General features: G+C 59.3%; 1 protein-coding gene across 1 annotated transcript; it reads left to right on the forward strand.

The window, feature by feature from the left end:
* The first annotated feature begins 2,553 nt into the window (after window positions 1-2,553).
* On the forward strand, window positions 2,554-12,903 carry SHOX (SHOX homeobox). The gene is made up of 5 exons (XM_045884548.2): window positions 2,554-2,914; window positions 6,172-6,380; window positions 10,273-10,330; window positions 10,436-10,524; window positions 11,992-12,903. The coding sequence occupies exons 1-5, from the start codon at window positions 2,653-2,655 to the stop codon at window positions 12,235-12,237; spliced, it is 864 nt and encodes a 287-aa protein (XP_045740504.1). The 5' UTR covers window positions 2,554-2,652; the 3' UTR covers window positions 12,238-12,903.
* Window positions 12,904-15,579: the final 2,676 nt, after the last annotated feature.

The following is a 15,579-nucleotide window of genomic DNA, read 5'->3' on the forward strand; positions in this document are numbered from 1 at the left end:
AGAGGTGTATGGGCGGTGAGGGGTGGGAGGAGGTTTAGTTTTTCTCGAGTTTAAGGATCTTGAATATGCAGAGTCCCGATCCAGTGCCTGTCGCGGAGATTGCAGGAGGCTGCCAGAAGCTGGTTGGGGCAGGGTTCCCTGTTAGGTAGGGGTGGGACCTGAGGAGGTAGGACGTGGGGAGCATCCCTGCAGGGGGTCCTGGGCTGAAGGTTTGGGTCTCAACCCCCTGTTCCCTGCGGAGGAAGCTCAGGCCTTGCAAGGCCCAGGCCCTCGGGGACCCCGGGGGTTGCTGAGAAGGGACAGGGAAGGTTCTGGGAGGGGTGGGCAGGGTTTCCAGCACTGGGTCCCTGGGGAGCTGGCCTCCCCACCTGGGGTTGGTGGGAGTGGGAGGGGGCTCTGAAGTGGGGAGATGGGAAGAGGACAAGTTCCCTGCCCAGGACAACTGGAGAAAGTTGCTGTGGTCCAGAGTGTCGCCCCCACAACCTGCTTCTCTGTCTCTGTCTCTCTCTTCTGCTTCCCTGGGCCCTCACTGTTCGGTCTACCTGGAACAGAGTTCAGCTGGGGGGTGGGGGGTCTGCAGACCCCGTGGGGTGGCAGGGGTGGGGGTGGGGGCTCAGCGGGGGTGAGGACTGTCAACTCCGGGGCCGCCCGGCGCCCTCACCCCATGCGCCCTGCGCACCGCGCTCGGGGCGCAAGCCCTCGACGTGCAAGCCCTCGACGTTTCCCCCGCCGACCCGCTGCATGCATAATGCATGAGGGGCTATTTGTAATTCTGTGTGATATCTGTGCGCCTCCGCTTTGATTAGAGGGCCGCGGTGACAAAGACCTGTTTGTTAAGTTGGAAAGGCTTCTAAGCCTCGCGCTTTTGAAGTCCGGAGGAGGCGGCGGCCTCTGAATCCCCCAGCTCCGGGCCCGCTGCACGCCGGGCAGAGCAGCCTGGGCCACGCGGAGAAGCGCCGGCGCAGAGCTCCCCGAGAAAGGACGAGGGCGCCGGGACAGGAGGAGAAATGGGGGGAAGGAGGGGGAAAGTCAGGAGGGCAGGAAGCAGAGAGGGAGGGGAGGAGGGAGGGTCGCGGGGAAGGAGCAGGTCTACTCCTCCAACTCCGGTCTCCTCCTCCTCCCCGCGTCTGGAGGGTAGGACACCCCTTGCCCCTCCCCAGACCGAGGCACCCCCGAGTGACTGGGCGCAGGCCCCACGATGTCCGGAGAAATCGTGCCCTTTCCCTCCCGCCGGCGGAGAAGTTCCGCGCTGGACGGAACGCCGGGTACCGCCGAGGGTGGCCCGATCCTGGGCTCCGATTCACAAACACTCCGAGCGGGGACTGCCTTCCGAACATGCAAAACGAGCTCCTCCAAAAACCAGTAGCGCCCCCCTCCCCTGCACGCCGCCGCCGAGAGCCGGGTCCCGACTCCTGCGGGGGTGAGAGGGGTGGGGAAGGGGGTGGAGGAGAGACGAGGCGATCTGACAGATAAAAGAGGGGAAGGGGGGGAAGTCAACTTTATTTGCAGATGGAAATTTGCAGACAGGATGACATGCTTGACTTCCGGGAGTGTAAACCCGCTGAGAAACTGGGTCCTTCTCAGCCTTGGAACAGGCGCGAGGCAAAGCGTGGCACAACCAGAAATATCTCTATTTCCCCCCAAATAAATATCGTAGACACCAGCTTCCCTGCACGGCTCTAGAGAAGGCTGCCTCGGCGCCCAGAGGACCGCTGTTTACAAACCAGGTCTCTCTCCGCGCCAGCCGTGGCCGTCTCTGAGTCCGGACCCCCCGCGCTCCGGGTGCACGCGGCCCGGCCGCGCCCCAGTCCCCGGCCTCCGCGGCGCCGGCCCCTCCGAGGTCTGCGAGCCGCTTTTCGCCGCCGCCGCCGAGGTTCCGGCGTCCACGCTCGGGTACGCGCGGGCCCCGTTCCTCCCCCTTTCGGGGTCCTCGAGCTGTTTACCGGCCACACCGCGCACCCCAGTTCCAACCGCTCGCTCCGCGGGCCGCGCCGCCAGGTCCGGCCCGCAATCCAACCACATCTCAGCGTTGCAGCGGATTCTCGTCTGTGGATCGCGCGTCACCGTCGCCCGGGGTCCCCTCGGCGTCTCTCCCTGCATTGCCGCGCGCGCGGACCGACACATCTTGCGGAGACGGGTTCCCGGGCGCGGGGCTGGCTGTTCTCCTGGCCGCGCGGGCCGGCGAGGACCTCACCATCGATAAACTCCTCCTCGAGTTTGCTTTCCGCCACGCATTGAGCGAATGCGGATACCTGTTTGGGGCGCTGGCGCCTGCGCCTGCTGGCGCGCGCGCGCGCTCTCCCTTCAAAAAAATCGGATCTTTACCTCTCCGCACCAAGGTGCTCAGACGCCCAGCAGTGATGAAATGAACAGGAAGCCAATTGCCGGACTGGAGGTGGGGGAGAGATAGCATCTCTGCGTGCCCCCGCCGCCGAGCCCGGAGCCCTAATTGCTGCAGACAGGGAGCGCTGGGGGTTGGGCGGACGTGGCCGCGTATAAATAGTGAGATCTCAAATTGAAAGGCATAAATAACAGCAGGAAGGATCTGCCCTCGCACGGACAAGTCGTCTCCGCGCGGGGAGGCGTGCGGACCACAGCCCGGCTCCCAGCCAGCCGCGCCGAGCCCTGCGGACCCCGCAGCCCCGCGCAGCCATGGAGGAACTCACGGCTTTTGTATCCAAGTCTTTTGACCAGAAAAGCAAGGAGAGTAGCGGCGGCGGCAAGAAGGATTCGATCTCGTACAGGGAAGTTTTGGAGAGCGGACTGGCGCGCTCCCGGGAGCTGGGGAGCTCGGAATCCAGCCTCCAGGACATTACCGAGGGCAGTGGCCACTGTCCGGTGCATCTGTTTAAGGACCACGTGGACAGCGACAAGGACAAACTGAAAGAGTTCGGCACGGGGAGGGCTGCGGAAGGTAAGCTCGCGCCGGACGCCGCGGCGGGCCCCTCCCGGGGACCGCGTCTCCTCGCCACCGAGCCTGCCCGCCTGGCCCTCGCTCCGCGCGCGGGGAGGCCCCGGGCGCCGCGGCTCGCTCAGAATTCCACCCCAAACTCTGCATTTACGGCCGCGCTCGGACGGAAAGGCCCCGGCAACGCATCGCCAGTCTTTGCGTAAGAAAGAAAGGAAACGCGGATACGGGAAGGGAGGCCGGGGGGGCCGAGGATGAGCAGGGGCTGGGGCCAGGCGCTGCCTGACGACTGGCTTCCCCTGGGCGTTGGCACCGGACGTCGCAGCGGGAACTTTCCCGGGTTGGGGTCCATCGGGCGGATGTGCCTGAAAACCGAGGTCGGCTGCAGGCGCTGTTGGGCGCGTTGCCTGTCTGCCGGCCTGCCTGAGTCGACTCCCCAGAGCGCGCGAGGAGAGATCCACACGCATCTCTCGCAGCGCCCACCCCCTCCCCGCGTCCCGAGCCTTTGAAACGGGCAGGCGTTGAGGACGAGCTGGCCGGTGGGCCCGGAGCTAAGGCTCGCAGTCTCCGCTCCTGCCTGCCGAATCCTCTCCGCGCTGTTTTCCTCTTAGGGAAAACTTTCCCCTTGAACCTTGAGACTTGATCTGGGCTGACGCGGGCCTCTAAATTAAAACCACTCCCGCGCCCGCAGGTGGCCAGGGTCTGGACGCGAAGTGAGGGGCCCTGGGAAGCTCGTGGCGGGGCGCGCGCGGCCGCTCCGACCCCAGGCTGTCAGAAGCCGGCCCTGCGGCGGGTGGACGGCGCGTCCTGGGCCTGGGCCTCCTTCCCTTCCAGATAACGTTCGCCGCGGTTCGCCCTGTTGCTGAATGGGGCGGGGGGGACACGGCAAGTTTATGGGGGCTCTCCCAGCTGGGCAGGGGTTATCCCAACTCCGGGGATCTATGAGCAAACAGGGCAACCAGCAGCGGTAAATCAGAGGCATAAAATGGGCTGGATTTCTCAGGGGGCACAGTTTGAAACTGCTCGGAATGTCTATTTTTCATTACAAAGAGGAAATACAGAGGCTTACCATTCGCCTCCGCCGGCCCTGTTCCACTCGCTGTCAGCGTGATGGTCCCCCTACAAGTAGACCTCCGCCCCCCCCACACCTCCCCCGACTCAGGAAGCCCACGTCTCCTGCTCTTTGGGACCCTACACTTGGGGTCTCCGAGTGGCAGAGTCCTGGGCCATGGCCTTGAAACGTTGCCGATGACCCAGATGTCTTTCAGAGGCCTTGACCCGTGGAAGCAGCAAGCTGCCAGAGGCTTACAGATCCGCCCCTGACCGCTGGCCGCCCAGGTGGCCTGGGCCGGACCTGTCTTACCTCAGGGTGCCCCCCTTGGGCACTGCCGGGTACCCCTGACTCTATAATTCATACAGAGTTGGCTTTAATGAAGACACAGCTGTCAGCTGGGTGCGACTCAGGGCCTACACTGAAGTTCTACATGACAGCACCCAGGGCTGACCTCCATGGCTCCTGACCAGTTCCCCCCAAGTCCTTCCTAGAGGTCGGGCCCCTCCTTGTCCCGCCTGCCTCCTTTCAGCCTGATTGCTGAGGCAGCGGACCCCGGAAAAGGGGGCCTCGGAAAGAGAGTGCAGTGCAGTCAAGGCCTTTGAAAAAGGAGAGAACAGAACAGGGTTGCCTCTCAGCTGTGCCTTTCCCCCCTTCGGCTGGGTGTACAGACCCCTTGCAGGGCTGAACCCCAGGCTGTATTGGTAAGATGGGAGCCAGATGGAAGTGTGGGAGATCTTGGGGTTCCAGCAGAAACCCGGAGGTCTTAGGCTCCTGCACAGTGGGTCCCGCGTTGCCGAGGAAGGGACTGTGGATTTTGCAAAGCCTGCCGCGGGTTCTTAAGGACTTTGAAGGCCAGCTTCTCAGCTGGGATCAATCCCTGGGGTCAGACTTCAGAGACAGGGAGGAAGGAAGAGTGGGGGGGGGGGCGCCTCTAGGACAGGATTTACGACTGGGAAGAAATGGGGTGTTTTTGGAAATGCGATGCTTTCAGGAGGTGGAAGGGAATTTAAAAATCCAAGCTGGGGTTAAGTGCCCCATGCTCAGGGGTCCCGATGCTGCTCAGGAGGCAGACTCAGGACTGAGCTTCTGGTGTCCAGCTCAGGGATCCTGACTGGGGGAGCAGGGGAGCAGGATTACCCCTCTCCCCACAGCCGCTTTCGGTCTTTCCCTCTTGGTAAGTTTCTGGGCTGAGTCATGCAGACCCCTTCTCTGCTTCAGACCTGGGGGCTCTTTGGCTAGAGCCTCCTGAAGGCTGGCGTCTTCTTGACAGCAGGGGACATCTAATTAGGGCGCAGAGATGCTCTGTGCCTGTGTCCAGTAGGTTCCCTGATGCAGAGAAAGCAGCGGGAGACCCAGGCGCCGGGGAGGTGCAGCTTCTTACCCGATGCTGGAGCCCCCTCCCGCCAGGAAATAGAGATGCTATCATCGTTTTTGGACTAAGAAAGTACCACTGTCGGTGCCCTGGTGGGATGTGTGCTGCACCGCGTGTGAATATATGTGCAACAGAGAGAGACTGCAAGCAGAGGGTGTCTTGTCCCATTGCACCTCCCCCCAGACACCATGCTGTGCTAGGATAGGAGTTTTGCTCTTGGAGTCTGAAGAAGAGACCAGGGTGGGGGCCGCGTGCGCTCAGCTCCTCGGCCTCCTCCGAGGAAGGATCCGACCCGCCTGGTGCGGCCCCTGTCCCGCTGCCTAGCAGCGGGGGGCAGCAGGGTTCCCGGGCCTGGACCCCAGCGTGGCCTGGGCCCGCCGCACACCCTCCGCGGGGCCGACACTCGGGCCACTCTGCCCAAACTTCTTGGACTTAAAATAATATTTAACACCCCACTCCGGAGAGGCGGGGCTGGGCGGGGGGAGAAAGTTAGGGTATGTCAATATGTCAAGAGACAAAGTGGAAAAATTAAGGAAGCCATGGCAAGACTAGGCCAAGAAACACGGCGCCGCCAATGCCCGAGTTATTACCAAAGAGCGTGTGTTCCGTGGAGTCCGCTTTATCGACCTGACGCAGCGCCCCCCGTCAGGGCGCCTTTGCCGCCGGGGCCCCTTGCTCCGCAGGCACACACTTCGATTTTAGCCGCGCGGCACAAAAGCCCGCACCGCGGGCCCCTGTCTCGGGCGCACGGCCCCGCGGGCCCTGGCAGGCAGGGACGGGCAGGGCGCGCCGGGGGAGCCCTGCGCCCTCAGCCCTGTGCCCTCGGCCCGCCCGCAGGTATCTACGAGTGCAAGGAGAAGCGCGAGGACGTGAAGTCGGAGGACGAAGACGGCCAGACGAAGCTGAAACAGAGGCGTAGTCGCACCAACTTCACGCTCGAGCAGCTCAATGAGCTGGAGCGGCTCTTCGACGAGACCCACTACCCTGACGCCTTCATGCGCGAGGAGCTCAGCCAGCGCCTGGGGCTCTCGGAGGCGCGTGTACAGGTAGGAGCGCGCGGGGCCGGCCCCCGCCACCCGGGCCTCGCCGGGACCCCCGAGCGAGCGCGGCAGCTCGGCCCCGGCTGCAGGCCCCTTCCCGGAGCGCGGGGAGACTGGGAGCGGGCTGGCGCGCCGGGCCTTTCGGGTGCGGCCCTCGCAGGCGGGTCGCACGGCTCGTACGAAGGGCGACTGCCCTGCCTGAGCGGGCCGCCCTCCACGTCCAGGTGGTGGGGAACTGGGACGCCTCTTCACCTCTTTCCACTGGTTCTGTTCCTCTCCTCCTCGGTGCCGCGGCCCTCAGCCCCCTCCCTCCCACTCCAGGGAGGGGAGGCGAGGGACGAGGTGGGGGGAGGCGCGCACACTGGGCATCTTGATGAGCGCGGCTGCAGCCCGCGCGGGGCCGGATTAGCCTGGGCGCGCGGGGCGCGGGGCGGGGGGGGGGGGGGCGCGGGCGCATGAATTCATGATGCCCCATCTGGCAAGCCACTGTCGGCGGGGGGCCCTGGGCGTGCACAGCACGTGCGCGGAAGGGACGCTCTGGCAAGCCTTTCCCGGGCATGAGGAACGTTCCCTTAAATTTATTAATGCATTAATGGGTGGCAAAGATCGGCTTCCAGCTCGCTTCCTCCGGGATGGTGCAGACCCCGCCTGGGAGGTCGGGCCTGGAAGCTCCCTCCTCAAGGCTCGGAGTAGGATAGAAGCGCCAGGGAAAGAAGGAAAGGGGGTCAGCATCCCCGGGCTCTGGGGACCGGTTTTAAATAAACGGAATTAATATTGTCAAGCGGGGAGGGGGGTGGCCGTGAAAATCCCAGCGCTTTGAAGGCCTGGGTTTCCCCGCTGCTTAGAAGATCAACACATTCAAACACCACTCCCCCCGCCCCCAGTTGACTTAGGAAACGAAAACACAAACGTGTGTTATAGATAGTGTTTTACGAAATTTTTAATTTGAAAAACAATTTTTTTTGATCCCAGCCCCCTTTCCATCTCCCAAGCGGCTGCCATAAATAATAGGCTTTCTTAGCTTGAAATGCAATATTCCTCAGCCTTGTTCAGCTCTTGTCCGCAGAAGCAGTGGACACAGAATCTCGCTGCAAGGTGGGACCCCCCCCTCCCCGCGCCCTCAGAGTAGCCCCGGCCAACCTCTTCCCTGAGGGTCCAGGCGGTTAGCTCATCTGTGGCCCCAGCGAAGAGAGGTGGCTAAGGCTGAGGGTGTCTTTTCCTGCTGGCCACCCTTCTCGGGGAAGATGGATGGGGCTGCACCGTATAAATTAATGAAAAGATTAAACTTTCGCTGAAGGGGACATCAACTTTTATGTCATCTTCCCGGTGTCTTTCTGCCTGGGATCTGTAATATCTCCCAGGCCTTGATGTACTGTTTCTATAAAAATAAATTACTTCTAATTTAATTCTACACTATTTCTTTCAGCAGTCTATTACGGAGTAACACCTTAGCAGGAGGGACGGAGTGGCAGGAAATTGGTTCTTGGGTGCTTGCAGATCTTGAGAAAGCCCTAAAATATAAAGGGGGGGGGGTGAGGACGGGGGTGGGGGAGAGAGATGTGAGTGGCTATATCCATCCAGAGGTGAATTAAAATTTAATGACTGTAAATAATAATAAAAACAAACATGGGAATAAAATAGAAGAAATCATTTTGTTTTGGCCACGGGGACGAGAATCGCAGGGTAAAGGGGCGGCAGACGGGCTCATAAAAATCAATTAGTTAAAACGAATGGGTCATCCCGCAGAAGGTGCGGAGGTCTGGGGTGGGGGTGGCGGGAGCAGGGGGGCAAGAAGGGACTCTGGTTTATTCCTGTCTCCGAAGTGTTCGGTAATCCCGTCCCGTGTTGTTAAAGGATAGAGTTTCAATTTAGTGTGGAAATTTGCTGTAAATAAATTGGGGATCCTATGGAAACTGGTCCTTATTAACCTTTTATTTTTACTGTCACCGTGGCACCTCATATCACGCAGCTGTCAGGGTTATAATGGAAAGTTATGAGACCACAGTGAGGAGCACGAGGTAATTTAATTACAACAAATATCTTTGGGTTTATGGCGCAGAGCTAAATTAAATGTCATTATTCACTGTCTGTAATGGAAATCAAAAAGAAATCAGATTACACCATTTGTGAAAGAAATCAGTGAGTGGCCCTTAATGAAGATATAACCGCTTAACCAGTGTAGTGCACTTTACTTAGCATATTCAGGACTAATTGGAATTGATCGTGAATCACCCCAAGACTGATTTATTATCGCTTCGCGCACTGGCTAATTCATCACTTTTATTCTTCATAATCGCATTGCCCCCCCAACCCCCCACACCCCCACCACACGACGGCGCTGAAAGGAAAGTGAGCTTTGCTTGCCAGATTTCAAGAGGATTCTGTTTTTGAAAAATGCCCTTCCAGGGCGCAGAGTTTGCTCTCCTGAGGACTGGGTCCGACCCCGAGGAGAGGGAGGAGCTCAGGACCGGGTCCAAAGGGGTCCAGTTCGACCAGGGGTGGTGGTGATGCCGGGGGGGGGGGGGGGGGGAGGTGGAGGTGGAGGCTTGTTGTGTGTGTGGGGAGGAGAGGAGGAATGTCAGTGCAGGCTTTGCAAATGCAAGGGAAGGTTTGTGGACTTGGACTCGGGTGCAGAGGGAGAGGGGTGACAATTTGGGGATTACTTTTCAGGGGAAGAAGCTTAAACTTTTCCAAGCTCCCTGTAGCCCGTTGGCATGAGCTTTGGAACCTTCTGGAAAGCCAGTTCTCCAGGCGGGTGATGGCTCAGCTGTGGATTAAAAGCCTCCTCTTAAGAGTCTGGGAAGGAAAAGTGAAGGTTTCCAGTCTCCCGGGTGTGCCGCGGTCTCCCCGTGCGTGGTGGGGGTCTGGAGGGGGGACAGCCCCCCGCCCTGCTTGGAGCAGTGGGTCCTCAGGCACCCGGGCAGAGTAGCCCAAGGGAAGGGTTTCTTTGTGCCAATTATTCCGCGTGGTCACTCACCACCATCTCGGCCAAGAAGGTCAGTGAGAGTGGCAGGAGAGCTTCCGGAGGAGAAAACGTTAGGGAAAATTCAGTGGCTAAGAATTTGGAGGGAGGGGCCTCCAGATTTCGTCAGGCAGAGCCAGAGGGCAACGGTGTCCAAGGACCAGAGCTGTCTGGAGGAGAGAGGGAGTGTGTGACCTTGGGGAGCAGGGAGGAGGCTTTTTGGGGGGTGAAATCCTGTGCACCCAAATTTTGACATCAGACCTGTGCATCTAGCTGAACTGGGGAGGGTCGCACAGATATCCTTTCTCCAAGAATTAGATTTTTTTTTTTTTTTTTAGAGAAGCTGGTGCCTGAAATTATGGGCGTGCCCCCGCCTTTCTGGATCCAGGATGTTCATGTCTCCTTAATATTAACGGGGACCCTCCAGGCTTCCAAGGAGGGCATGGAAGTTTCTGGAGCCGGGATGTCCCGAGTTCGACTGGGGAAGAGGTTGCAGTTGAAGCTACTTATCAGCCTGTGTGCCCCCTTCGTTGGCGGCTAAGGTTTCAGAGGGGAAGGTCAGGCTCTCCCAGGGGCTGGCAGAGTGGAGCAGGGAATGCCCACACTGATCATGGAAAGTTCTCGAATGCGCCCTGCACTCCTTCACTCGATGTGGATGTTGAGGCTCACCTTGGGGAACAGACAGGTCCCAGAAGTGAGTTTGGGAATTCCCAGCTCTAGGTCGCCAGGTATGGTGGGGCTGGGTTGGGAAAGGAGGGGGCGCGGGAGAGGGCTCTATTGCGCCCTGAGTCGCACCAGCCTCTGCGCCTTGGCGCCTTGGGAACCGCGCGCGCCCCCCGCGCCGCCGCGCCTGCCCTCGTGGGGGCGAGAAGCCCCAGCTTCGGAGGAGGCCGGCAGGCTCACGGGGCTGCGCGCGTCTGTCTGCTCTGTCCTCAGGTTTGGTTCCAGAACCGACGAGCCAAGTGCCGCAAGCAGGAGAACCAGATGCATAAAGGTGGGTGGTGCGGAGGCTGACAGTGGAGGTGGGCAGCGCGTGCAGCGGCCGCCGGGGTGCGCAGAGGACCCTGGCGGGCTTCATGGCTCCTTTCTTCCCTTGCAGGCGTTATCCTGGGCACCGCCAGCCACCTGGACGCCTGCAGGGTGGCGCCCTACGTCAACATGGGCGCCCTGCGAATGCCTTTCCAACAGGTAGCCCGTTTTTCTTCCTTGTGAGCTGCGCGCGGGGGCCGCCACCTCCCCGCCTCCCTGGCGTCCTGCTTCCCCCGGCTGCTCCCGCCCCCGCGGAAGAAAGGCTGCCGCCTTTACAAGGGGGCATTTATAGACCCGTTGGCACGTATTAAAATCACGCTGTAAAACTCTAAGACTCACCTTTGGGAGGGCCAGGAGAGAAACCCAAACACAATTTTACAAAAACCGGAGTGAGAAAAAAAAAAAAAAAAAATCCCACCCACCCAGGCTGCCTGGTTGGGAATGGAGGGGCGGGGATTCTCGCACTTGGGTGTGAGGCCCTGCGTGTATACCCAAACCCCAGCTGGCCTGCCCCATGGCCTCAAGGGGAGGTGTGTGCACCCCGCTGTAGCTGGGCCTCGCTCTCCAACTCAGAGCTGGGATCCTGGGGCTCAGGATCTCAGGATCCCCGTGCGCAAAGCTGCTCTGCGTGGACGTGGGGTGGCTAGGGTGTCAGAAGGCCCCAGGGCTGCACCCTGCTTGGGGCCAGCTCCTGGTGGATGGTGGAAGCTGCGTGGGGGAGGCCCAGGGTGAGAGCGCAGAGCTCACGCGTTCTCTGCCTCGCCCCAGCGCAGGACTTGGGGGTGCTCCCGTTGGGGCCCCAACGTTGGGGGACGTAGAGCGCATACGCCGGGGGAGCAGGGGTGCTCTGGGGGGAGCCGAGGCGTGGCCACCACCGCACCGAGCGGTTTTGCTCCAAGGATCAGGCCTGGGTTTATATTTGGATCCGTGTTTGCTAGGGGCCTCTGCGGCTCAGCTAGGGCATGGGTGGTGGTGGTGGGGTCAATGAATAGACACCCGAGACTTAGAGTGGGTGCTCGAGCCTTGTGCTCTTGGACTCAAGGTGCCCAAAGCGGTTAAGGGCGTCCAGGGCATGCGCAGGGTCCCTCTCATTTGGCCTCGCCCACTCCGCTCGCGGGGCCCATCTTCCGTCCCCGCCCCCGCTCCATCCTTTCCCCAAGGAGGGGCCGTCTCTCTGCATTACGGAACTGCTGCCCCGACTTGGGGTCAGCCATGGGGTCTTTGCTGAAATTCGGCCCTTGGAGCACGGACCTGTCGCCATGCTCCTCATGGACTCAGAGACGCCCCTGGGAGGGGGTAGTAAAGAGGAGCCCAGAGCCCGACTGGGGGACATGTCACAAGTTCAGGGAAATGAGGCTTTCGTGAGGAGGGGATGCTGCCGAGCACACGGGTGTGGGCGCCCCAGGGGTGGGCGGGTGTGAGGTCTGTTCGCATTCTGCAGCTCTCCTTGCGCACGGCAGTCAGGGGCCCCGGCGTTCACGGGTGTCCAGAGGACAGTTCCGACTGCCCTGGCTGCTGGAGGCTGGGTGGTGGTCCGCGGGGTGCGGGAAGGGGGCTCCCAGGGCTCCGCCGGGCGGGAAAGCCCAGCTGCTCAGCCGTCCTAACGTGCCAAGTCTGCCCTCCCAGGTCCAGGCGCAGCTGCAGCTGGAAGGCGTGGCGCATGCGCACCCGCACCTGCATCCGCACCTGGCGGCGCACGCGCCCTACCTGATGTTCCCGCCGCCGCCCTTCGGGCTGCCCATCGCGTCGCTGGCCGAGTCGGCCTCGGCCGCGGCTGTCGTGGCCGCCGCCGCCAAGAGCAACAGCAAGAACTCCAGCATCGCCGACCTGCGGCTCAAGGCGCGCAAGCACGCCGAGGCCCTGGGGCTCTGACCCGCCGCCCGCCGGCCCCCACGAGCCCGCCCGCGCTGCGTCCGGCGCTCGAATCCTGCGCGCCCCGCGAAGGCCGCGCCGACGGCTTGGAGCGAGGGCGCGGGCCCTGGCGCAGCGGCCTCCCCGCCTGGGGCTTCCCGGGGCCCACCACCGGCCCAGGGGGGGGCCTCCCGGGACCTCACGACCCCTGCAGACGCTCGCAGAGACTGCGGAAGAGAGCAGGTGACGGCCAGACCAGCTGACGCAGCCCTCGGCCCGCGGTCTGTGCGTCCCGGGACCCTCGGCCCGCGGTCTGTGCGTCCCGGGACCCTCGGCCACGTGGAGCCCCGCGCGCCCTCCTCTGTGGCCAGCGTTCCTACCCCGTGCATGCGGCCCCTTACACACCTTTCGAAGATCATAGAGTCGATTACGCAAGAAGATCTGGGGCTGGTCTCCGCCGAAGATGCCAATTCTTGGTCGCTAACAGTTTTACGCGCTGCCACGAAGTTGTTTTCATCCGAGGAGGAGGAGGTGCGGGATGGGAATGGATTGCAACGTGGACTTCCCCCTGCCAGATTAGGGGCCCGTGCTCTGCAGCAATAAGGAAATGCATCTGCCGACCTCGGGACAAGGTGGGGAGGGGGTCGGGGAGACCCCAATCTCCCACGTTGTCACCGTATTTTTTTAGAGGGGACCTGGATTACGAGCACGGTTTTCATGCACACGTTTGGCCCCCAAAGCACCGAGTTTAGGATTCCTTCTTGTGCCATAGAGCAGGCGACTTTATAACTTTTCCAGTGTTTGATTCCCGAATTGACTTTTTTGGGGGGGGGGGGCTGTTTTACAGAATTCAGACGCAAATAACTTGCATAGAGACCCGGGGCGCGTGGTTTTAAGGTATAATACTGATGCAGCATTAAGTTTAGTGAAATGCAATTAAGTGCAGTAAAGTGCAATACTGTAAATGTTATAGATTTAAAAAAAAAAAAAATAGCCGTGCACTCTTGACCCCGTCAGCTTCGGACTTGTAAGGGCATTACCTTCTCCTGCATGCTGCGGGCCTGGCCGACTGGGGCCCATCGCCAAAATGATGGGGGGTGGGGTGTAGTGTGCTCTGGATCTGGAGGAGTTGAGGTGTGTGGCATGTGATAAAGCAGGACCCCCGGGGGCCGGGGGTGGGGTGGGGGGGAAAGCCAGGATGTGAAGCCTGCGGCTGAGATGTTTCTGGGAAAAGAGGCTAACACACGTCCTCCAGGCCGTGAGTTTTAAGCTCACGTTTTGTAGCGGTTAGTCCGTTCCAGGTTTGATTTCTTCTTTCTCCCTGCGTCCTCCCCGCACCCCTCTCCACGGCCCCCACCGATTGTGAAAGCACCAAATAGTAAATTATTTTCTAGAAGTTGGTATGGAGTGGGAACCTCGCTGGAAACGACAGAACCAAAGCGTGAGGGTCCCCAGTGATGCCCCGAGTTGGGGGCAATGTGCTCTGCATGTAGTGTAGGGGAAGGGGGGCGCCGAGCCGCAGTGCTGGGCTGGTCTACCTTGAAGATACTACGCCTGTGTTTTTGCCTTAGTCACCCAGGCCTGCCCAGAAAACGGAAGCCGCTTCCTCCATCATTCCCACCAGCACCTCACTGGCCATCCCCTAGCGTTTCCTGAACTTCTCCGGTTATTCACTCTCATTCCAAAACAGCTTTTGACCTTTCCAGATTTGGTGTTGGCGATGTTCTTTCCTTTACCCCTGAACTTTGGTATATTTTTCCAAGGAAAAAAATAATTTTTTTTTCCTTCCATGTAAGGGAACATTTTCTACCTTTTCACGGAGCTGAACTGTGGATGCATTTGGACATGTCTCATTTCTGTCATCTGAAACTCTTAATACAAATCAAAAGGCCCCTTCAGCTTTTTAAAATTTTTTTTAATTTTTATTTTTTGGAAATTTCAGTAAAGCTCTAAAATGACAGAGAGAGAAGAAGAAAGCACGGTCAGGATTTTTAAATCGCTTGCAACTTCCCCCCCCCCCCAGACATTAATGGCATTATAGAGTTAGCTCGTATGTGCAGTCTTGCTTCTAAACAGCTGTGAGTTAAAAAAAAAAAAGAAGAAGAAGGTCCTATAAATAAGCTGGAATTTTCCTTTAAATGCAAACAATGCATTTCAAACCCTTTAAAGCTAGTGGCATTCGTCCTAAAATTTAACACTTGGCAAAGGTTGCAGGTAAAATGTGTACATCCTTACTTTTTTTTTTTCCAAAAAAGCTTATAATAATTTTTTTTATCTGAACAAAGTCCTCATAACCACTCCCTCCCCAACAGAAAACTCACTGTGCGTGAGCAGAAAGACACGGGGTAGGATCCTGGCAGAATATGAAGTCTTAACATAGAGCTGCATGCTCCTGACCCTGCTGGGAGGCTGGTATCATGAGCCCTGCTGGATGGGGGACACCTGATGCTTGTTTTTGCCTTTTTTTTTTTTTTGCTTTCTTTTGTCTGATTTAACATGGAAAGTGAGCCAGGTATAACCCTCACAAATGGGACGCCCCCCAGAACAGAACCAAGCCAGCAAACCGTATGGGTGGCTTTACTGTGGAGAGTGGCTGGCCTCGTGGGTCCACCTGGAACACAGTCGCGGAGACTCTCTGCAAGCGTGACCCGTGGCCCGTGACTGCAGCCTCTTCTTTCTCCCAGAAAGTCTGAGAGAGACAAGCAGATGGGATTCTCAGTTGAGTTGGGGGGGGGGGGTCCACTCCTCACACTGCAGCTCTGTGTCCCACTTCCTTTCTTGCGGGATGCAGAGGACGCCAGGGACGGGATGTGTGTGCGTCCCCGGTCCGCCAGGTCCTCATCACCCCAGAGCCAGGGCATCGTGCTCACCCATGTGCACGCGTGCGCTGTGGTTTTGACTCGTTTTTCTGCAGGGCGTAAGAAATTAAACGTGCAAGGCGGATGCCTTTGGGTTGTTGCCGGTGTTTTCTGCTCAAAACGAGACCCCTTTCCAAGTCATGCACGTTACTTCCACATAGTGTGTGGGCTGGCGTGTTGGGCTCAGTGAGTGGCATCACGTAGATAGCGTGTTGGGGAGGGCTGCGTTTTCACGCCATTGGATGCAAGAGTATTGGGTAGTCAAACCTCCGCGAAGGCTGAGGTGGGTGCCCAAGCATGCTGCTCGAGCTGTGGGCTGGTTTTCATGGGCACTGAGCTCAGAGTTTTATTTGCCGAGATGGGTTGAGCTTCGAATGCCTTTTCTTTTTCTTTTTTCTTTTTTTCTTTTTTCCCGAAACCTTGGCCAAAGAGTACTTTTAGGATGGATATTGCCCCAGTTTGGCAACACGGAGTTCTGGTGAGACGTTGTCGTTCCCTTTAGGCT

Source organism: Mirounga angustirostris, unplaced genomic scaffold (genome assembly GCF_029215605.1).
Source record: "Mirounga angustirostris isolate CCGP_5_RB_7025 unplaced genomic scaffold, mMirAng1.0.hap1 SCAF_11, whole genome shotgun sequence".
Taxonomy (NCBI): domain Eukaryota; kingdom Metazoa; phylum Chordata; class Mammalia; order Carnivora; family Phocidae; genus Mirounga; species Mirounga angustirostris.

Coding starts and splice junctions, on each gene's coding strand:
- SHOX (XM_045884548.2), top strand. CDS start 2,653: ATGGAGGAACTCACGGCTTTTGTATCCAAGTCTTTTGACCAGAAAAGC. Junction 6,381..10,272: donor TCTCGGAGGCGCGTGTACAG/GTAGGAGCGCGC, acceptor CTCTGTCCTCAG/GTTTGGTTCCAGAACCGACG. Junction 10,331..10,435: donor GGAGAACCAGATGCATAAAG/GTGGGTGGTGCG, acceptor CTTCCCTTGCAG/GCGTTATCCTGGGCACCGCC.